Source organism: Jatropha curcas, chromosome 8 (assembly GCF_041381405.1).
Source record: "Jatropha curcas cultivar XTBG-Jc1 chromosome 8, XTBG_Jcur_1.0, whole genome shotgun sequence".
NCBI classification, from domain to species: Eukaryota; Viridiplantae; Streptophyta; class Magnoliopsida; order Malpighiales; family Euphorbiaceae; genus Jatropha; species Jatropha curcas.
In genome coordinates this window covers 4,779,099-4,796,627 of record NC_143158.1, presented here as the reverse complement: position 1 = coordinate 4,796,627, position 17,529 = coordinate 4,779,099, and the positions used below count along the sequence as shown (strand labels likewise).

The 17,529-nt window shown below is 34.0% G+C and overlaps 2 protein-coding genes and 1 long non-coding RNA gene across 3 annotated transcripts; all 3 read left to right on the top strand.

The window, feature by feature from the left end:
* The first annotated feature begins 1,330 nt into the window (after positions 1 to 1,330).
* Positions 1,331 to 4,830, top strand: LOC149494040 (uncharacterized). The gene is made up of 2 exons (XR_016322251.1): positions 1,331 to 1,924; positions 4,500 to 4,830. It is a non-coding gene; the product is annotated as an uncharacterized LOC149494040 (long non-coding RNA).
* An 893-nt stretch (positions 4,831 to 5,723) lies between these two features.
* LA1 (La protein 1) lies at positions 5,724 to 9,431 on the top strand. Its single transcript, XM_089725338.1, has 10 exons — positions 5,724 to 5,918; positions 6,017 to 6,095; positions 6,234 to 6,383; positions 6,766 to 6,908; positions 7,033 to 7,181; positions 7,342 to 7,440; positions 7,528 to 7,936; positions 8,159 to 8,306; positions 8,930 to 9,008; positions 9,118 to 9,431. Exons 1-10 carry the CDS (start codon positions 5,868 to 5,870, stop codon positions 9,218 to 9,220), a joined length of 1,410 nt encoding a protein of 469 aa, XP_089581464.1. The 5' UTR covers positions 5,724 to 5,867; the 3' UTR covers positions 9,221 to 9,431.
* Positions 9,432 to 10,764: 1,333 nt separating this feature from the next.
* Positions 10,765 to 17,261, top strand: MYB3R-4 (myb domain protein 3r-4). The gene is made up of 12 exons (XM_089724734.1): positions 10,765 to 10,987; positions 11,543 to 11,757; positions 12,218 to 12,272; positions 12,408 to 12,465; positions 13,331 to 13,425; positions 13,562 to 13,665; positions 13,761 to 13,889; positions 14,096 to 15,827; positions 16,026 to 16,363; positions 16,453 to 16,567; positions 16,656 to 16,874; positions 16,969 to 17,261. The coding sequence occupies exons 2-12, from the start codon at positions 11,681 to 11,683 to the stop codon at positions 17,092 to 17,094; spliced, it is 3,048 nt and encodes a 1,015-aa protein (XP_089580860.1). The 5' UTR covers positions 10,765 to 10,987; positions 11,543 to 11,680; the 3' UTR covers positions 17,095 to 17,261.
* The last annotated feature ends 268 nt before the right edge of the window (positions 17,262 to 17,529 follow it).

Genomic DNA, 17,529 nt, shown 5'->3' with positions numbered 1-17,529 from the left:
GCATAGCTCTTTTAGAAATTCAATTATTAATCGATTGTGAGTATATAAAACCATTTGGTTTTTGGTTCGGTTACTTTATATGACTAACCAAATTTATTTTAAGCTCAAAATAGTTAATTTGGCTTGGAATAACTGAATTCAAATTGTACAAATAGATTTAATTTGGTTTGGATCGGTTATTATACTATTTGGTTTTGAATTTGGATACTATAAAAATATATTTGGATAAACTAATCGAGTTAATTTGGTTTGGTTCGGTTTGGTTAGCTGAACATTCACCCATATTTCTATATCAAAACCAGTTTCTCTCGTATTATGCCGATCCGAATGTTTTTTCCCTTTCATTGTTTTGGCTGATTTCATGTTCGCAATATCTTCAAGGATTTCTAATTCTTGATCATCTTAATGATCAAGGGTGAGAGTCCCTGATGACCCACTTAAATTGAATTCTGTTTCAACTGCTGCTGTGTTTGATTCATTTTGATCAATGGTGTTTCTTCTTCCTTTTTACATTCTCAAAAGACACTTGTATCCTTACTCTCTTTTAGATGGAATTATCTAGGGGAAAAATATTTCATAATCAAAAAATCTGTTGATTTTTCAAAAACATTTGTCATCGGATAAAATGTTCTTTTTCGGTAAATTTTAAAAATCAAATTGAAATGGTATTAGAATGGGTTTAAGCATCACTAAGAAAAGATATATTAACTTACGTGTAGATATAATCGAGAGAAAAATTAAAAAAAAAAAAAAATCTGTTTTTTATAAATGTGGCAAAATTACTTAATTGTACTTTGTAATGGCAAATTTTTGTTTATGATCGCTAAAAATGCCCTTACTAAGTTTATGGTAATTTAATTTTTATCGGTTTTATCGATTCTTATTGCAATCTAAATTTTTATTAGATAAAATAAAAAATTATATTACCATGTGCTGCATAAGTTATGTTTTAAAGGAAATTTAATTTTCTTGATAATTTTATAAAAATATTATTTTATTTCTTCTAATATTTTTAGAATTCGAAAACACGAGTTTAATTGACACTTTATGTTCTATATATTAATTTTCCATTGAAGTCTAAATTCTATTGGATAAATTAAAAGAAATATATTATATACGACATAAGATATATATTTAATATATTGATAATATAATATTTTTAAAGATTTTAATTTTATTGCCTGAAAAAATGAAAATAATTTAATTGGTCATATTATGGTATAAAAGGCACATATTAAAATGATAACTATGTAATTGAAACGACCCGAAAATTTAATTTCGTAGAATTTTCATTTAAAAACTAAATTTTTTTATTTCAACCAATGAAATTATACCAGCTAGTATTTTATTATTGCTAAACTGGACCCGTAAACCAATTCGAAAACTCGAAAACCAAGCAAGTCGAGCCGAATCATTGAAATTAGACCAAACCGGTTCGAATCGAACCGGAATGGTCTAGAAGCCCCAAAATTTTTTTTTCTTTCTTTTCTTTTCTTTCTTTTCTTTTTCTTTTTTTTCCCTTCTTCTTCCTTGCGCCAGCACCAAGCGCGCGACCCACCCTCCCCTTCTCCTCCTCTCATTTTTCCGACCGCCTGAGACCAGCGCCTCCTCGTCGTCGCCTCATCGCCGCAGCAGTTCCGGCATTCCTTCTCTCCCTCATTTCGTTTCTGGCGAACGCAGTTATCACAGGAGACTCGATCGGGAAGTAGCGTCGCAACTCACTTCTCCGATCTTCCGACGACTGCAGCTCTCTTCAGTCAAGTCCAGCTTCGCCTCGTCGATGACGAAGCTCTCGTCTCTTTCTCTCCTTCTCTCTCGGCGGGTTCAGCAAAGCTAGCGACGAAAGAAGCAGCACTTGGACAGGGATGACGCTGCCGATCCTCTTACCTTAAATCTATGATTTCTGGCATGTTTTTGCGACAAGGTGAGGGATTTTTCAACCTTCCTCTCGATGATATGTGATCCCTTTCAAATTTAAATTAAAGGATTTGCTCATAAACCAATTCTTATGGAGAATTGAATCCCTAACTGCTGTTCATGAGAATTAGCTTGGAGATTTTTGATATAAAAATTATATATGGAAGCTATAAATCGAATTCTTATATAGAAACGCTATCCAATATCATGCCCACAATTTTATCTGGTTCATTGGTCTCGTAGAATTAACAAATGATGTATTAGTGAAAACTCCTGCAAATATAATAAGATACAAGGTTCATATCCATTTATAAGATACAAGGACCCAAATGTTTTTCTCTAAACTAGTAATAAATATATCCATTTATATATATATTTTTTATCATATGATTTCTTGTCCGAGAATATGCCAATGTTACTGTTATGACCAATCTCCCCGTCTCTCTTGCCCGATCTGCCCTTTTTCTCTGTTTCAAACTGCCTGCACTGCCCGTTCTTGAACACTTTCCCTCTTTCTCAAGCACCACCTTCTCTATCTCAAAGCTCCTTTTGACTAAACTTCACAAACTGGGTATTACTGGTGTTTACTTGTGATCCATTGTTTCTTTTTCTTTTTGATGGGTTCAAATGATTCAACTAAGATGTCTTGAAATGGGTTTTCTCTGTCTTGATTAGTTTTTGAGCTTTTTGATTCATATTAGAGATGGGTTTGGGTCCTGACCCTATAAAGGTAAAAACTTTTGAAAATAAATCAAACAGCAAGAAGAAGAAAGATGGAGGAGATGAAAAGGAGAAACAAGAGATTGGTTGTTGGGCAACAACTATTTTAAATAATTGTTGTCATTTTAGATAAACTAACATACGAACTATTTTAAATATTAATGTTGGTTATTATTGGTTATTGCTTGATAGCTATATTCTTGCTAAATAAATGATTCGATTTTAGACCTTGCCATAGACTAGAAATTATATCTTTATGTCATGGTGAAGAAATTTATGAAGCTTTAGTTGGTATATGTTTAAAGTTGAGTTGAGTTACTTAGTAGGTGTATACATTAAAATTTAATTTAAATTAGCATTGGTTCTTTGAATTATAATGTTAGGGATGGGTATTTGAAGTTGTAAATTAAGTTCTTGTAGGGTAGTGAGTTAGCTAGTGAGTAAAGTGTGAAAATTTAACCATGAAGCCTAAACTTTTAATTTGGCAGCAATTATTTCAATTTATTTATTTCTGGAAAATTGTAAACTAGTATAGTACATTGAAGTTATAAATTTGATTTCGATAGGAATAGTTAGTTAATGTTTAATCCATGATTTGGACATAGAAAACTTTTATTTCTGCAAGTTGGCATCAATCATCTGAGTTTTTGTGTTGTATTAGAGGGGCGTATGTATATATATATATATATATATATATAAGTAATGTATAATGGATAGACGATTTCAATGGTTTGTTAGCTATGACGTTGCTATTGAAGGAGGATGGGAATTAAGTTGATTGATTGCCCGACGGATGGGCTGTGTGCATTGATTGATAAATATATAATAATACTGTGTTATCTAAACAGGTGGATAGTCCAATTTTTAGGGGAGGTGCTGCCGAAATTTCAATAGAAATTAGACTAGTTTTAAGTAATAACATAATTAATAAATTTATTTAGATTAATTCTATAACTTAATACATAATAAATATAGTGCTCTAATTATTTTATGATTATCATTATTATTTATTTAATTATTCAATTATTTATTCATTTTGATTATCATTGTTTATTATTATTATTATTATTATTATTATTATTATTTATTTTATCTTTGTTGTTGTTAATATTATTTATTTAATTATTTAATTGTAATTAAGAATGAATGCCTAATTGTGCATTGCATTATGTCTGCATTTGATTGCATTGTTTGATTACCTGTGCTGTGAATATGTTGTGCCTTGTTTGTGTGGAATTAGGATGAAGTGGACCACTATGGGTTTGTGAGGACAGTCTGTGATATGGATCCGATTATGATTTGATATTTGACCGTCGGCCGGGAAAATGGGAGATCGGCGCCCCCTTGTGCACCTGATGATATAGATTATATGGAAATTCACAGGATGGCTTCTTGTTGTTGCGCACCTGATAATCTAGATTTGATTGTAGCCCGCAGGGTGGCCTCCTGTTGTAAGCACTTGATGATCTAGATTGGATGGAGACCACCGGGTTGCCTCCTGTTGGTATGGAAAAGAAACGAGAGAATGGAAAAATAATGAGAGGACTGGTCAGTGAGGATTAGACCAGTTGGCCGTATGGGGGGATCGGCTCCCTGGTGCATATGTATGAGAGGGCGAGCCATGTGTGAGGACGGCTCGTTGGGGTTTCAGGTGGCGCCACTGACTAATTTCCACGTGATGTGATTATATGAAATGTTTATGATTGTGAGTGCTGATGATATGCCATTTGTGTGACTGGCTGCGTGAGCATATAACTAGTCGGATGACTAGATTAATATGTGTACACATTTGTATGACTGCGTGTGTTGTGTAATAATTATTACTCCTTAGAAAACTCACATGTCTTGCTTAAATTTTTCAGGAAGTAGTTTCTCTTTAATTCGGGTTAAGCTATGTTTTCTTCGTCGCAGGATTATTAAGAAGTTTTCCCAGTTCCATAATTGTTTTGCTATGTAATTATATGTATAAGAAGCTATGTATAACAAACAGTTAGTGACTCCGCAGTTGTAGAATTTACATTCGTCTAGTCGTGTAGTAATATAGACGAAGTAATTCTGTTAGCCCATATTAAAAATGTGTTATATTGTAAATGGGGCTCGAACTGTGAAATGTAGAAGATAAACTTGGGCTGAGAAATAATCAAATATTGAAGTTTATTTTTTTCATAATTAAACCGAGATAATAGACTCTAATGTTTCAGGCTTACTACGGGCCTCGGGGGCATTAAGCTTACCTGGGCCCTAGTGCCGGTCCGGCCCATGGAATCGGGTCGTGACAATAATATATTTAATCAATCTTTAATTTTATTGCTTATAATTATTTTGCACAAGTAACTCATCTAAATAAAACAATTGTAGTAGTTATTATTATTTATTAAGTTATAATATTTATTGTTTAATATAAAATGTAAAATAAAACTCAATAGAAATATTTAAAAAATATAAATTTTTGATATAACATGTTATTTATCAAATCATATGATGTAATTTTTTTTCTCAAGAAAAAAACCATAAAAATAATTATATGAAGTTTAAAAAATATAAACGATGCTCTAAAATAATAATTAATATATTAATTAGTATAATATCTAATACTGGTTTCTCATACTTTAGTAATATAGACAATTTATGAGATTATACTATATACAAAAAAATTAAATTAATTAAATTTAAATTATTATAAAAAAATTAAATTGGTACATAAGTAATTTTATTTTTCATTAAAATTAATTATTACATTATAATAATATTTTTTATTATAAGTATGTTATTTTTTAATTAGTTATTTAATTATTAAATTTTTTATTTTAGTATTTCATAAAATATTTTTTCTATTTTATGAATCTTATTATATATTTATTAATACAATTTTTTCATAATATTATAATTTATATAAATTAAATTATAACTATTTGCAGAGTTTATTTTAATAAGCATCGTGTTTACTTATGATTAATGATTTGTCAATATCTTTTCCACAAAATCTAAAATTTTAACTATTTAGCATTTTTTGAAATTATCATTTTCAAGCGAGGTATTTTGGACTTTTTGCCATTACAAGTTGTGAAGCTGTAAAACCGCGGAGTCTTGAACTCCGTGCTTCCGTCCCAAAACAAAACAAAACAAAACATACATAAACAGAATTCCCTCCCAAAAACCCTAATAAACCTCTTTCGCTTTTGATTCATCACTTTCTCTTTCTGTCTCTCTCTACCTCCGACAGTACAACAATGGCGATGCCTTCTTTGGATGAAGGAACCGCGAAGGAAGTCCTTAGACAGGTCATTTTACGATTCTTATTCAATGGCTTGAAAAGTTAGTATCTTTTCTTTTATTTGGCTTTTTATATTTGAATCTTGTTGCTATATGTATATTTCAGGTGGAGTTTTACTTCAGCGACAGCAATCTGCCGAGAGACAATTTTATGAAAAACACTATTAACTCTAGTGAAGATGGCAGTATCCTTACACTTGAATATGATTGCGTCGTTCTCTATATTTTGTATATTTACTTTTGGTTGTTGTAAGTTGGGCTTTACTCCAGATAAAGATGTGTTTGTTTGTATGAAAATTGTCGACCTTGACTGTAGAAAACAGTGGTGAGTTTGGCTTTGATATGCTCGTTTAAGAAGATGAAGGGTTATCTGAAATTGAATGATGTGAAGCCGGAAGAGATACCCGAAGATACTTTGAAGGCTGTTGCTGAAACTCTTAGGAAGTCTACTTCTCTTAAGGTTTCTGAAGATGGTAATTTCCTGGTTATGTTGTTGCTTTTTCCCTCGTTGATTATTATGGTTTGAGAAGATAGTAACTTAACTGCATGTTAAGAAATAATATCAATTTAGCTAATTTGGATACATTCCAATTAATGCTTTAGTGTGCTTTTTTTTGTCTCCCCGTTTTTTGCGTCTCTCTCTGTTTCTTATTGTTTTGTACTTTGTGCTTATTGAGTCATAAGGCTGCGGTGAGTTGAAGAGTTCTCCCACTTGACTATGTGATTTTGCTTTGAGCTCCATATCTTATCTGGAATTTTTCTAGAATTATGTTGAGGTGAAGAGAATTGCCATCTATTATTTTGGAAGAACATGTAACTTTTCTTGCAAATGGTTTATTGTCTTGCCTTTATCAGGGAAGAAAGTTGGTAGAATTGCTGCGCTCTTAAAGCCAGATGAGGCTATAGAGCAGTTAGACGGGAGAACAGTTGCTGCATCACCCCTTGGCTATGATGTGAAGCGGGAAGATGTGGAGTCTTTCTTTGGAAAGTATGCCAAGGTAATGATGATTCTAGTAGGTGCCGTAATTGGTTTTAGATTATCTATAGTTGCATTTCAGGCAAGGAAAGTAGATCCATCTTTATATGGTTCTTGAAGTATGAGTTTTTTGGTACTTATCTCAGGTGACTAGTGTGAGATTGCCTCGTCATGTTGCTGATAAAAGGGTATTCTGTGGGACTGCTTTGATTGAGTTCTCAACAGAAGAAGATACTGAAAACATTTTGAAGCAAAGTTTGGTTTTTGACGGTGTACAGCTAGAACTAAAGCCAAAGTAAGGTTTGATTTAAATTGTTCTCATTATAGTAAGCACACATGTAAATTCTTTTTGTCAATTTAAATATAGAACACATGCATAGAAATAAGAAGTCGATAGAACTTTTTTATCACCCAATAGATTGTATTCCTTCTAATATTTACTCTGTCCAAATCAGGAAGGAGTTTGATGCTGATAGAGCAGAACTAGAAGAGGAATTCAAAAACCGTCCCTTGACAGGCTCAAATAATAAGAACAATTCCAATGCAGAAGCAGCGTTAGTAACTGAACTATCCTTTGTTTTCTGGTGGGACTTTTTTCTGAATGTATGTTAGTTAATTCATCTGCCCTTTGACAATAACAGCTACCCCAAGGGTTTGATTGTTGCATTTACATTAAAGGGCCTGTCAGCTGGAGGTTCTGTAGGACATGACCAAGAGCCTGTAAATGTTGAGGCAGATGTCAATAAAGAAGATGGATTGCCTTCCGTAGAGAATGCTGATCAAGAAAACAAAGAGGTGTCAGAGAATGTCTCTGGTGATAAAGAAAATGATGAGATGAATATTGAGGGAAACGAAGAAGAGGCTGATAAGGAAATTGGATCTGAAAGTAAGGAAAGACAACTGGAAGAAGGGGAGAAATCATCTGAAGATTCCGCTGGAAAGGACAAGGAGCAAAAGGAAAGACCCAAAGCTGATGCCTTCAGGGACGACAAGAATGTTGTGTTACGAGAGGATATAAAGGGTGTCTTGGGAAAATTTGGCACTATCAAGGTACTATTAGGGTTTCCTTTTCTTTTTCTTGGGTCTTTATACCGCACCCACTTGCTGAATTATGTCGCTGTGTGACATATCTCCATATCTATCTTGTTAGCCATTCTTCTTTTCTTCTTACTTTTTTTTTTTTTTTTTTTTTTTTTTTTTTTTTTTTCTGTCTTCAATCAGTTTATTAGAATGCAGTGCTTATCATATGTTTTCTTTTTCTTCTTGCTCAAGTTTGTTGATTTCAAGATTGGAGAGGATTCAGGATATGTAAGATTTGAACAACCTGAAGCAGCTCAGAAGGCTCGTGCAGCTGCCGTCCTAGCTAAAGAGGGTGGCCTGATAGTAAAGAATTTCATTGCTGTTTTAGAACCAGTGACTGGTGAGTTCCAAACTCATCTTCATTCTGGTTTGAAGTGTTATAAGGAACTTGCTAACAACATCTTATTACTTTTGTTTAGAATGTGTACCTATCCTGTTTTTTCTGGCTATGATTGTTTGTCCTGTGAAAAAGTCATTTCTAGTATTGAATTATTTTCCTAGAATATTTAGATTCACCTTTTGGTATATAATATCTAAGGATGAGAAATGGTTATGGAGCTCTAGGAGGATCCTCTTAGTTCAAATTAATGTAGTACGTGGTTATGGTAATCAAAGCATGTGATTTCTGTGTCACTACTGTGATGACTATATGGATGCATTAGTTCCCTTTGATGTTCAACGATGGAATTCTAATTTTTTCCGCAGATTTGCTGTATGATCATAAGAATTGATAACTATAAGCCTAAACTTTCTGCATTAACACCCTTGTTCATTTTCTGAGCTTTCTTTACTTATTGTGTGAAGACATGTAAGGTTGGACCATAAAGGGTTGTCAGCGGCGCAGTTTGATTTGATTTCTTACACTGTCGCTAATTTCAATGTCTTTTTTCATTTCTCTTCTTGTATGTTCCTCTGCTTGTGGATTGCGCACTGATAGAGAGCTGTTTCCATTTGTGTACATAGGTGAGGCAGAGAAGGAGTATTGGAGCCTACTCCGTGGCAATCAAGAAAAGCATTGGCAAGATAAGGGCAACCGAGGAAGGTCAGAATCAGCCCCAGTTAATACTAGTTATTTGCTGTGATGGGTTTAATGTAGGAGCCGACCTGCATTCCTTTACTGGCTACCTAATTTTTGGTTTATGCTTCTGCAGGAAAGGAAAAAACTTTAGGGGAGGCGGTAAACACTCCAGATATAGAGATAATTTTTCTGGGAGCAATCGACCAAATAAAGCCCAAAAGACGGGAGCATCATGATTCATGAGAGACAACTACGAATCATCAGTCAGTTTTGCGGTCAATTTTGTATGACATTGGTAGAGTTTCTAATGGGAGAATAACTGCCTGCTGGTTGAACTCCCCAATCTCTGTCATCCTTAAGTTAAATTCGCCTCTGGAAGACGAAACAATTAGTTTGTTATCTATATCTGAGATTAACATAATTAAATTGCTTTTCTTTGGTGATCAATTATTTTATACATGCAATGCAATTGACTCATCTTTTACAGCCATCTAATTAACTTCATCATGTGTTTATATGGATGAACTTTTTCATCTTAAGCATCTATAGACCCTTCTTCTCTATCTTGATAACTCGATGTGAGTTAAATGGTTGTTTGAAGCTATTTCATGGCAGAGAGGAATAGTTTTTGGTTGTTGGACCAAACATTGCCTAAATGTTGTGTGAGAAAAATAGAAGAGTAACAAGTTTTCAAAAGGTATTTGCAAAGTGTTTTGGCACCGACAAGAAAGTATATAAATAATGATTTTCTTTTTGAATAGAGTACAAAAAGATGATTGGTTACAAACTTAAAACACTATACATTTGAAAATATTTGGTGGTTTCATACTTGCACACATTCCCTGTCTTTTTTATTGATTTGTATTCTGAGGGACCTAGAGCATGTAATATCTCAAACATTCTAAAAAGAAAAATCTAAGCATTAATACCCATGGCTTTTTATTTTTGTATTTTTGGCTTTTTAAGATCTGAACATTTGAGAAATTAACTATTGTCAATTTGAATGTCAGAAGAGATTTGTATTATATTTAGTTAATTTTCCATTCAATTCTTAAATCAATAAATATGAAACTTTTTGTTTAATTTTTGAATTTATATTGGTCTAATGGTTAAAAAAAATGAACATAAATAAAGCTTTTCATCTCATAAGATTTAAATTTAACTTATTGTTTTCTTTTTCTAAAATTTTAAATTTTGTCTATAAAAATGCAAAATGATGCTTTAAAAGTGAATGTTAATGTTAAAGTCATGACAAAATATTTTAAATAGATAAAATTGTTACGTTCTCAAATTCAGTTAATTATTATTACATATTCAGTTTATAAATATTTTTATGCAATATTTTTTTTTTATTTATTTTTTATTTCATGCAATATATATATTCCTTTCATATATATATATATATATATATATATATATATATATAATTTGAATGATAAAATACACACATGAATGGAGTAAATTATCTATCTTATCTGTAGGATTAAAAAATGTTAAATTCTTACCACCATTTTTTTATATAAAAATGTTTTGAATACATAATAAACGAAACGCAGAAATAATATTTTTTCAAAATTTATTTCATAAAATACGAGTAGGTTAAGGGCCAGCTACGTTTTTTCTGATTTAAATTTTTGCTGGTAAACAATTTGCCCGTTGAATTTTAAAAACAGCCACTTGAAAGGGACGGCTATGACTACACGTGTCAATATCTAAACGGATCAAAGCAACCAAATATGCTCGATCTTTAACCATAGGGTTTGAAACTCTAGAGTCCGCCCCTTTATGTTTGAATAGCTCTCTGGACCGTTTCAATTTCTCTCTCTCTATCTCTCTCTCTCTCTCTCTGTTACTATACTATACTTTCTCAGTAAGCATTTGCAGATCTCTCTCTATATCTCTCACTATTTCTGTAGGATCTGCAAATGCGCACCATATCGATTCGATCATCGTCCTGGTCTCTCCTCGCTTTCGCTGCATTTCTCTTTCTAAAGCTCACTTCTGTAAGTGCTTGCTTTACCTTTTTTTCTTTTCTCTTTTGTTAAACGTTATATTTGAAATTTTTGGTGAATTTCTGAACATGTTCTGTAAAATTTGTGCTATTTAATCTTGCTTTTGATGGTTTTGGATTTGACGAAATTTGAACGATCCAAATAATCGGTTAGTACTTTTTGGTTTATTTTAAACAAATTTTGAAATTTGTGATTTCGATCAAGGTCTAGAGTTTGATTTTAAGAAAATTCGATTGATGATTTGCAGTATGGATAACTGGAATCTCATCGTGTTGAATTTTGAATTTCAAACCCTACGGTAACTGTGATAAGCCTGATACCTTATTTTATTGTTACTGAACCCTAGCAGAATTTATGTGTGGAAAATTGTACCTTGTACAGACAGTATTTGGTTTTATATGCTTTTAGTTGACTAATTTAACTATAATCGTCAAGTCGTTTATTTTTCTGATTTGATGGTAAAACTCATTTGTTTATTGAAACACTTAGACAGTGTCACTAGGAAAGTACATTTATATTAACTTCCATTCTTTGTTTCTATTTTAGGTTGTGACTGTGTCTGGCAAGAGGGAAATTCAAAACGCTTACTAGGGAGATTTATAATGATTTGGAGAACATACTCTGGAGAAAATTGCTGTAGAGTTGGAATTGGGGTATGCTGCTTTATTTGCGTATCAAAGAACAATGGAAAGTGATAAGTCAATTTCTGCTCCTTCAGATGGGCAGAATGAGGGTGTTCAGAGAATCCGGCCTTTGCATGGGTAATATTTCAGATGCCATCCATCTCTTTTATTTTGGCATACTTGTCTTTTGGAACATCTTAATTCTTATATCGTTGAAGCATGGAGAAGTATTGCCTGTTGCTCTACAATGTGCTTCTTATACTTCAGATACACTTATAATGCATGCTTTGCTTGGCGTTTAATTTCTTACCCTTGCTAGTTTTTAACTTGATTACAGTTGTTTCCATAGCTTTCCTTGTTATATCCCTGCAACTAGAACTACTAATCTCTAGTCTTTTTCTTCATAGGATGGGAAGTTTTGGTTCTTAGTTCCCATTAATTTGACATTTAAGGATTTCAAAGTGGTGTTTTATTATAATACTTGCTATTGCTGCGGTTGCTTTTACTAGAATGTCCTTTGATAGAGAGAATAACCCTGTTAATAGAGAGTTTGATTCGAAACATGTTTATTATTAATATTATTCTTACTTTTTGGCAGACGGACCAGTGGCCCTGCAAGGCGTTCCACCAAGGGGCAGTGGACAGCTGAAGAGGTAATTATTTAATCTTAGACTGCCCCCCCCCCCCCCCCCCCCCCCCCAACAAAAAAAAAAAAAAAAAGAAAAATAATCAGGACATGCTTTCTTTCTTATTTTTGCATAAGTTATTTGAATTTAATTTGTGTTTAGGATGAGATTTTGCGCAAAGCTGTTCAGCGTTTCAAGGGAAAGAACTGGAAAAAAATTGGTATGGCTGTGAACTTATAAGTTTATCTCCACCAGTATCTTGTAAAAAATGACAATTAATTATCTTCCACTTGTTCGCTTTCCTCATTTTTCATATTTTCTTTTCACTAGTTATTTGAACTGTTGGATTCCTTTGCATGAGCTAGTCACTATTGGGCAATGACCTTCAAATTGCATATTTCTACCTTTATTGAAAATCAACAGTTCCTGAAGAACATTAAAGGATTGTTCTTAATTTTACTAGCTTACAGATGATGTCGCCTTCTACCATTAAAATATTAATGATGGATAATAAAAGGTGAGAAGTCTCAGTTTACGGGACCACTAGAACACAATCTATTGCATGTTGCTTTGTCCAACTAGTTCAGTTCCTTGAGAATTCTTATCAAGAAGCTATTCTGGAGTGCTTTGACTTAAGCTTCACTTCTAACTTTCGTTTGATGCTGTGTGCTTGTGAGTGTTTGTGCAATGTGTAATTTGAAAAATATGGTCTCTCCATGGTCAACTTGATGTGTTGGTTCAATCAACATTTGGAATGTTGCACAGATGTTTTCTTCTGAGTTTAATTGTACTCATCTGACTTCTCAATAATATAGCGATAGGGCTCATAATGGTGTTATGTCAGGGCACATGTTAGTAATAGCTTGATCGGTCTTGCCTCATCTGAGCTCATTCCCATTCTTTGCCCTTGTTCTAGTGTTTCTTGAGATTTGAACTACTCTTTTTTAACTCTTATGGCTCGTTTTTTTCCTTCTGATGGCCCTATTTCAGTCGATCTACTTTTATTTCTCAGTCTCTACCTTTGCTTCCCTGCTATATGTTATTATATATCCAATTATCTAATTATAAAATTGGGCTGTCTGTAGCTGAGTGTTTCAAGGACAGGACTGATGTACAATGCCTACATAGGTGGCAGAAGGTTTTAAATCCGGAGCTTGTTAAAGGTCCATGGTCGAAGGAGGTATCCATAGTTTTCCTGTCCATATTAATTCTGATTCTGCTCAAGTTTTTGCTAACTTTTACATTAAATTGGACTAAAAGGATTTTCATGATAACAAACATGTAACTACATATTTTCTCTTCAAAATGTAAAACAGGAGGATGAAATAATAATTGAACTGGTCAACAAATATGGGCCAAAAAAGTGGTCCACAATTGCCCAACATTTACCTGGACGAATTGGAAAACAGTGCAGAGAAAGGTAAGATAGCTATAGCAGATTTAATCGATCTATCCATGTTACCCATTTTCTGTTAGTTTGAATAGATTTTCAGATTCTGTTTTTTTATCCTTCAGGTGGCATAATCATCTTAATCCTTCAATAAATAAAGAGGCATGGACCCAACAGGAGGAGTTGGCCTTGATTCGTGCTCATCAGATTTATGGGAATAGATGGGCAGAGCTGACAAAGTTCTTGCCTGGAAGGTTTGTCATTTATTATTTGAAGAAGAGTTGGCAATTTTTGTTCTATTTTCATTAGAGATGTTCTCTACTTTTCGTTTTTTAGTTGCTTAAATTTCATTGGTTTTTATCTCTTTTTCATTTTCTCTGCTGTTTGATACTTGTACATGCTTTCTTGAGGATTACCTTAATCAAGAGTTGTGATCCATCTATGCTTGTGTGATCAACAGGACAGACAATGCTATAAAAAATCACTGGAACAGTTCTGTGAAGAAGAAATTGGACTCTTACTTGGCATCAGGTCTATTGGAACAGTTTCAAGGTGTTCCTCTTGTTCCGCATCAAAATCAAACCATGCCTTCTTCTATGGTGCAAAGCAGTGGAGATGATAGTGCTCCAAAATGTGGAACAGAAACAGAGGAAATATCAGAATGCAGTCAAGAGTCAATTCTCGCTGGATGCTCACAATCTGCAGGTGGCTTAGGTAATGCAGTTTTACGGGAAGAATTCCAGCTGACCGAAGAGTCTGGTCTTGGAAAGGAGCGAAGCTCTAGTCCACCATCTTGTTCAGAACAGTACTTTACATCAGTTGGAGATGTCACTTTTTCCATCCCAGATATACCTTGTGATTACCAATTGAATTTACAGGATTTGCCTCACATGTCTCCACTAGAACTAGGGCAGGAATCAACAGGGTTTCCAACTAATTGTATAGCTGCTAATGAAAGCCACGAACTGGTGAATGTTCCTACTTCCATGGGAAATATCGCTGCAACATCTACAAAAGCAGAGCACATGTTAATATCTGATGAGGAATGTTGCCGGTTCTTATTTTCGGAGGCAATGAATGGTGGCATTTTTTCCTCTGGAAGTTTTACAAAGGGCTCAAACTCAGTTGCATGTATAGATTCCTTGAATTGTCAATCATCAGACATCCAGATGTCTCAAATTGACAGAACTTCACAATCAAATACTTCTTTAAAATCTGGTGTATTGCCTACTTCAAGCAGTCAATCATTTCCATCTGGTCCTTCGCTACTTTCAGCTGATGATAGTACACTAATATGTGGAAGGGAACCAAATCAGTTTATGGGTCACTCTTTTGCAGGCCATGAACAAGAGTTTATTACAAGTCAACATGATGGCTTCGTATATACCAATGGCAGTGATAGTCACCCCTGTGATAATGGTACAGATACCACAGACATGCAAGAGCAACATTATATGAAGGAACCTTCAAAATTAGTGTCTGTGAATACTTTTGATTCAGGTTCTAATACTCTGCAGTCATGTCATGTGAATGAAATATTAAATGAGCAAAGAGAACAGCAAGATGGAGCTCTATGCTATGAACCTCCTCGTTTTCCAAGTCTGGATATTCCTTTTCTGAGCTGTGATCTTATACAATCTGGAAGTGATATGCAGCAAGAGTACAGTCCTCTTGGTATTCGCCAACTGATGATGTCTTCCATGAATTGCAGTACTCCATTTAGGCTATGGGACTCACCATCTCGGGATGATAGTCCTGATGCTGTGCTGAAGAGTGCTGCTAAGACTTTCACTGGTACACCATCCATTTTGAAGAAACGAAATCGTGATTTGTTGTCACCTTTGTCTGATAGAAGAATTGAAAAAAAGCTTGAGGTTGACATGGCATCTAGTTTGACAAAAGAGTTTTCAAGGTTGGATGTTATATTTGCTGAGAAAGAGACACAAAGTGCTACTCTGCTGTCTCCTTCTTCTAATCAGAAAAGGAACCATGGGTCCTCCTATGAAGATAAGGAAAATGTAGATCCTGCTTTCGAAGGTAGACAAGAAAAGGGGAGAGATTGCTCTGCATTCGAAGACAATCAAATTTCTGAGAAGAATTGTCATAGCAGTAATTCCCAGGACAACATGGAGCAATGTGCTGTTGATGCTGATGCTAAGGACAAGGTTCATGCAGATGCTAGTGCACAAATTGTGAGTCTTTCCTTCTTTTTAAATTTTTTTTTTGCTATGCTGTTTTAAATTTGAGATTAGCCAGGACTTCAGTTGATTGATTCTAATTGCACACTTTCTCATTCTTTATCCTTTTCTTCTCCTAGTATCTAAAATAATTTCCTAGCTCCTGTCCTAATATTTGTATTCGTATCTTTTCCCTCTTCCTTCTTTTGACAGGTGGAACAGCCTTCTGTAATTCTTCTTGAAGATAGCATAAGTGATCTGCTATTTTCTCCTGATGGCTTTAAATCAGATAAAGCATTTGCTCCTAGTTCTAGAACTCCAAAGAATTTGTACCGTAGAATATTGGGAACATTATCTGAACAATGCATTGCTTCGGAATCTTCTTCTGGAAATTCATGTATACTTGTTTGCTCCCCTACTATTAGCAAAAAGAATCATGAAAGTCATTTAATTGCAGCAACTACATCAGTACAATCACTTCCTTCATCAGCACCTTCAGAGTGTACATCCAATAACAATGCGAAAGATGCTGCTACTGAAAATCTTAGCATGTGAGTATAATATGATTTTTTTTTTTCTTATATCCATATGGCGTTTCCTTGTGAGTCACTTGTTAATGGTTTTCCTTTTTCAATTTCAGATTTGGCGAAACTCCTTTCAAATGGAGTATTGAATCTCCTTCAGCATGGAAATCTCCTTGGTTCATAAATTCTTTCCTACCTGGCCCAAGAGTTGACACAGACATATCTATTGAGGTATGAGAAGAAGCTTTACTGCATAACTTTTCTCTGTTGTTTACTGCTGCTTTTCAAGATTTCTAAAATGCGAGCAACTTCTTTTCAGGATATTGGGTATTTTATGAGTCCTGGGGATAGAAGCTATGATGCCCTTGGATTGATGAGGCAGCTAAGTGAGCAGACTGCACCTGCATATGCTGATGCTTTAGAGGTTCTGGGAAATGAAACTCCCGAAACAATATTGGAAAAAAGACGGTCCTATAAAGACCAAGAAAACAATGGTGCACAAAAGAACCAGCCTGAAAATCATTCGCATTTGGCTTTGGTATGTCCTTGTTGTTTATGAAGAGCATACTCTTTTTATATTTTCGTAATTTTGAACTTTCAACAATTGAAAATACTGTTTGGAAATTATGCAGACGGAATGCCGTACCCTAGACTTCAGTGAATGTGAGACACCTGGGAAGGGAACAGAAAGAGGGAAATCTTCATCTGCTATGAGCTTCTCTAGCCCCTCTTCCTATCTGCTGAAAGGCTGCAGATAGCAAGTTCTCGTGGACGACGAATTCTGCTGTCATAATTTGTATTTTGTAATATATATATATGTATACTGCTGTCATTTTTGCTCTTTCTTCCTATTGTTCATTGTCTGTTTGAAGTCCAAAAATTAATTAATTAATGAAAGACCATGATCATCTCCCGAGCGTGTCAATTTTCTCACTTCATAACTTTAATTTATTTCTAATATATTCCCAAAAAAAAAAAAAAAAAAAATCGCAAATATAAATTTACCCCACGAATTTTTTAACAATGTTCCCAAAACCCCTTTTCCTCTCTCTTAGAGAAAGGAGTTGCTTGTAGTTTCTCCCCATACCCACTAATTTCCTTTTTTTTTTCTTTTAAATTGTAAAGTAAAAACAAAAATGCCAAATGCATTTGAATCCCTGAATTTTGATAAAAAAGCTTGTGGCACTCTGAAG